At 43.3% G+C, this 5,523-nt stretch overlaps 1 protein-coding gene across 2 annotated transcripts in view; it reads right to left on the bottom strand.

The window, feature by feature from the left end:
• COPS4 (COP9 signalosome subunit 4) overlaps nt 1–5,059 on the bottom strand; it is a 60,372-nt gene extending 55,313 nt beyond the window's left edge. For both annotated transcript variants that reach the window (XM_004383089.2, XM_004383088.1), the window contains exon 1: nt 4,838–5,059. In XM_004383089.2, the coding sequence (XP_004383146.1) occupies nt 4,838–4,911 (74 nt within the window). In that variant the 5' untranslated portion in view covers nt 4,912–5,059. The remainder of the gene's footprint in view (nt 1–4,837) is intronic.
• Nucleotides 5,060–5,523: the final 464 nt, after the last annotated feature.

Here is a 5,523-nt window from a genome sequence, read left to right on the forward strand (position 1 = left end):
TCTCGCACCACCATCTCTCACTGTCTTCTGTGTTACAGCTCCTCTCTCTGCCTCCTGGATCTAGGAGGTTCTCAGCGTAGGGATCCCGGGTTCAAAGGACACACTGCACTCCTGGCTCTTCTTTCTTGGTGGTATTGAGATCCTCTCTTCCCACCTCTGGGATGGCTCATTTTAAGGCTAGCAGGATGGCAAAACCGGCCAATCCCCTTGTCAGGGTTCCATACACCCCATTTGCATGGTCCCACCCCCACGAGGGTGCTGTGCACCTTATTTACATTATTAGACAGCTATCCAATCCCCTTGGTGGATCACAAGCACCTCAACTGCATAGTTCCCACCCAGTCATATTAAGTAATTTACTGCACCGCACAAGCCTTTAAAAACTTTACACTCTTTTTTCACCTAGCAATTCTCCGTAGGTAAGAATATTTCAAGTGGAAAAGGAAAAGTGGTTGGAGAATACTACATCTACTAGCTTCCCTACTGTCATGGATTGAATTATGTCCCCCAAAAAAATGTGTGCATCAATTTGGCTGGGCCATGATTCCTGGTATTGTATGATTTTCCTATATGTTGTAAATCCTGCCTCTATGATGTTAATGAGGGAGGATGGGCGGCAGTTGTGTTAGTAAGGGAGGACTCAGTCTATAAGATTGGATTGTGCCCTGAGGCAATGTCTTGAGATATAAAAGACAGAAGTGAGCAGAGAGACAGGGGGACCTCATACCGCCAAGAAAGCAGTGCCAGGAGCAGACCGTGTCCTTTGGACCCAGGGTCCCTGCACAGATAAGCTCCTAGTCTGGGCGAACACTGATGAGAACAAGGCTGACAAAGAGAAAAAGCCTTCCCCTGGAGCTGATGCCCTAAATTTGGACTTTTAGCCTACTTTAATGTGAGCAAATAAACTTCTCTTTGTTAAAGCCATCTACTTGTGGTATTCCTGTTAGAGTAGCACTAGGTGACTAAGACACCTATGTACAGATACTTTCAGAAGTATATGGCAGAGAGTGAAAAAAAGACATACAGGAGCTAATTTCCAGCTACTACCTTCTCCCCAGTGGAAATATATTGGTTTCAAAACACTAGCTCCACCACCACTCCCATTCCTCACTGGCTCCAATTTATTAAAACTTAATAAAGGTAACAGATTTCTCCTTCCCAAATGGCTAGGGCTTCCTGCATAAGAGGATTGCTATGTAAAGAATTCTGGTTTTCATATTATCTTGTCCTTCTTCAGGTGCAGAGCTTGCAGAGGGCTAATAATTAATCTTGGTTACCTGTCCTTAGCAATCTGGGAGGATAGGGTAGCAGGGAGATTAAATTAAGCCTACAGACTGGGGTTTTCCACAGGATTCACTAGATGACCAGCCTGTGCTCTGTAGAGACTCTGTTTGCACATGTTTCAAAGTAAGAGGATTAGCGGTCATTTGCTAGTAGCTACCAAACCAAAACCAACTCAAACCCGTTGCCAATGAGTCGACTCCAACTCATGGCAACCCTATAAGACAGAGCAGAACCATCCCATAGCGTTTCCAAGGAGCAACTGGTGGATTCAAACTGCCAACCTTTTGGTTAGCAGCCAGGCTCTTAACCACTGGGCCACGATGGCTCCCTAGTAGCTACCATAAATTATAAATGAAGTGTGCCTCTCTAGGCAATAGTAGGTAATTTGTAAGGAAAAAAAAAAAACTTCTATCTACCAACTAAAACAGTCTACCAAGAGAGAACTGAATCTGAGGCTGCAGCAATGACAAAATTCACTACTATGAAAACACATTATGGCATATAACTTCAACTTCCCACCCTATTTAATAAAAACCTGAACAAAAAAAAGTCACGGAAGTTAATTCTAGAAAAATATGGCTAAAAATGATCAAAAAGTAAATAAACAAAAACATTGTGCATTTAATTAATGCCACCGAATTGTACACTTAAAAATGTTAAAAATTGCAAATTTTATGTTATGTATATTTTACCACAATAAAATTTAGGGGGAATAAAGGGTGAATAAACCATACTTAATCTTATCTATGAATTCTACTTTTCTAAGCAACACTAGCATATTACCTTAGGCAAATAAGTTTCCTATATTCTATTAGGTCAAACCATGTAAAACTCCTAATATTCATACGGTTCAACCTCATATAACTTCCTTTTAAAAAATACTCAAATGCTTCTGCAGGGCAATGAGTTTCTCTTTTTGTATGGCCTTTCTGGCCATGGTCTTATAACTCCCACAAAATGACTCGCTGGGATATGCAAAAAAGGCGCCTGTCACCCACCAAGGGGAATGGTCAGTTTTGCCATCCCACTAGGATTAAAAAGAGCCAATCCTAGAGGTTGAGGGGGACCTCACTACCATCAAGAAGAACAGCTGGGAGCAGAGTGCGTCCTTTGGAACCAGGTTTCCTACGCTGAGAACCTCCTAGACCCAGGAGACAGAGCTGTTTAACACTGGAGGCAGCAGAGGCCTGCCTGTGGGCACAGCTGAAAAGAAGCCGAATAGGGCCCAGCTGGAGCAATACTCCGAGAAGAAGCTGTCCTAATCAAAGAACTGTATCCTGAGTTGCTCCCGTTACCTCCAAGTTGATCCTGATCTGTAACCTGTTACTTCCCTAATAAACCCCATAATTGTGAGTATGGTCTGAGTTCTGTGTGGCCATTGCAATGAATTACTGAACCCAGTAGAGAAGTAGAGAATGCCTTGGGAGGGACAGCTGGTGTCAAAAGGCTGGCACACGGAGGCATGTTTGACCTCCACCTCATAGGAATCAGCTTTGGGCTGATGCTGATTCTCTCCCCTCCTCCTGAAGTTGAATGAGGAGGTCTGACACAGCCATTTTACCATGATAGATAATTTGATGCAATATGCAATAAAAAATACAAATGCAAGATGGACAGATACTGAAAAAGTATAATAAAATGTTAATGGAAAAATCTATGTGGGTATACAAGTACTTGCTGTAAAATTCTCTTCACTATGCTGTATGTTTAAAAAGTTTCAAAATACAATGTTAGAAAAAAAGATAGACAAAAATGTCAAAAGTGTTGAAATTCATTAATTCGGGCAGTAAGCCCTAAGATAAGACAATGAACACACAACTCACCTGTTAGCTAAGGGGGAAAGGAAAACAGTAAGTTACCTAAATCTGTTGGAGAGAAATTTTCCTTGTACTAAATCCTATGATTCACCACCTGTGTCTTTACATGAGCTACTAAAACACAATGCAAAATATATACAAAAGCAATCTATAAAATTTGCAAAAACCAACTTTTTATATCAACCTGAGAGAGGTGTATTAATTCACAATCATATGAAAGAATTTCTAAGTCAGAGTGTAGTCTGATGAATTAAAAATTAGCTTGCTAGTCCTCAAGTTCACCCTTCAGCCAAAGATCAGACAGGCCCATAAAACAAAACGAGACTAAAGGGGCACGCCAGCCCAGGGACAAGGACTAGAAGGCAGGAGGAGACAGGAAAGCTAGTAATAGGGAATCCAAGGTCAAGAAGGAAAGAGTGTTGAAATATCGTGGGGTTGGTAACCAGTGTCACAAAACACTTTGTGTACAGATTGTTTAATGAAAACCTAGTTTGTTCTGTAAACCTTCATCTAAAGTACAATAAAAATTTTTTAAAAAAAAGAAATATAAATGAAGACATTGAAAAAAAAATTAGCTTGCTAGAATAGACAGACCTAAGCTCAAACATCAGCTCTCCCTCTTTCTAGTTATTCGTTTCAACCACTATTTATTAAACTACTTTTTTAGTTATCTTGCTAATTACTGGGAACATAGAGTATCAATATTTTAGAAAACCAACTTACTCTATCATTCACTAATATAGAATCCTTTGCTATCTAGCTCCTAGCATAAACCCTAAAACAACTGCTCTACTTCAAAAGTGTTTCTCTCATAAGGCATGTATCTGGCAGAACTGCTGTTATGAAGATAAATATCCTGACATTCTTGCCCACATAGGAAGACACTTCATTCCTGCTGGAAAGTGGACAAAAGAATATGTACCTGCAGAAAATACCAAGACTTCTCAGAAAGCAACTTAGCTAGCTAGAGTCGCTAGCTAACACTGCACTGACTACGAGTTAGGGCAGTGAGAGACAAACACATGTCACAAGTTTTGCATTCTACCTTGGAGTGAACCAAAGCCTTCTACACAAATTCCGACAAAACTCTAACAATCCAGATTCCTGCAGTTATCACTACACTAGACATCCTGACCCTCGTTACAAGGGCACTCCGCCTATGTGACAGAAATATATCTCCTCTTCTTCAGAGATGGTGGCAGAGAAAGTACCAAAAACACAAGAACTCACAGATATTTCGAGTGATTCTGGGCGACATGATAGCGGCCATACCTCCTCAACCCCAGTCAACCCAGTCATGTCCCCGGGAAATTCTTAAGCAAGGTTCCAAAATATGAATTTCCCTCAATTTAAAAAAAAGAGTAGGGGGAGTCTCAAAGAGAAGACAGAATTCGGTGTGAGAGGCCGGCCAGAGAAAAGAAGAGGCTGAGAAAGCCCTGGAAGCAGTCGTTCCGCAGACCAGGATTCCACGATTTTAAGGAGCCTGTAAGGATGCTATCAAAAACTGAATAAGTTCACAGTCATCCCAGGACTACGGCCCCGAGGGCTCCAGCACAAGGACCCCTCCAGCTTTCTGCTGCTCCCAACATTTGCCTCTCTAACCGACCTCAGGCCCGCCCCCTTGGTCTACAGGCCCGCTCCTACCCTTACACCCAAGAGCCGCTATCAGTCCAAGGACAACAAATACTGTGACTTCCCTTCCCACCTCTACTACCGTGCCCCTGGGAAATACTCACTTGCCCGCCAGATCTTTATGAGAGCCGCTCGAATTCATGAGCTGGGCCAAATCCTGCCGCACCGCTGCCGCCATCTTTCCTCCAGCTCAGCCGCGGCTGCGGGGCCTACCGCCGCCAAAAAGAAACTGAGTGTGGTCCTCCAGAGTGCAGCTAGAGGGAACCCGAGATGCCACAGAGCAGCGCGTGAGTTGGCCAGAGCGCCGGAAGTGAACGGGTGTGGGAGGGTGCGCTAGCTTCACCTTCAGAATTGAGTGGCGGGAAACTGCACGCCTCACGTTAGGGACCTGCCCAGGCCTCTCCCACAGACTCAGGCTGGTTCTCTCCGACTTCGGATTGGCTGATGAACTCCAAAGGAATGTGTCGCTTGTGCAACTCAGCAAGTGCCTGCCTCACTAAGTTCTGTATCTTTTTATGTCTGCGTTTTACTGTTCCTCGTTCTTTAAGGCAGTGCTTCTTAAACTACTTCTGGTAAAGAACGAGTTATTTTTATTTACAATTCATCACAGACTGATAGTTTTGTTGTTGTTAGGCGCCCTCTAGTCAGTTCGACTCCTACCGACTACGTACACGAGAACGAAACACTGCCCAGTACTGCACCACCCTCAAAATCGCTGGTATGTTTGAGCCCATTATTGCAGCCTCTGTCAGTCCATCCCGTTGAGGGTCTTCCTCTTTGTCACTGACCC

Source organism: Trichechus manatus, unplaced genomic scaffold, assembly GCF_000243295.1.
Source record: "Trichechus manatus latirostris isolate Lorelei unplaced genomic scaffold, TriManLat1.0 scaffold00105, whole genome shotgun sequence".
Taxonomy (NCBI): domain Eukaryota; kingdom Metazoa; phylum Chordata; class Mammalia; order Sirenia; family Trichechidae; genus Trichechus; species Trichechus manatus.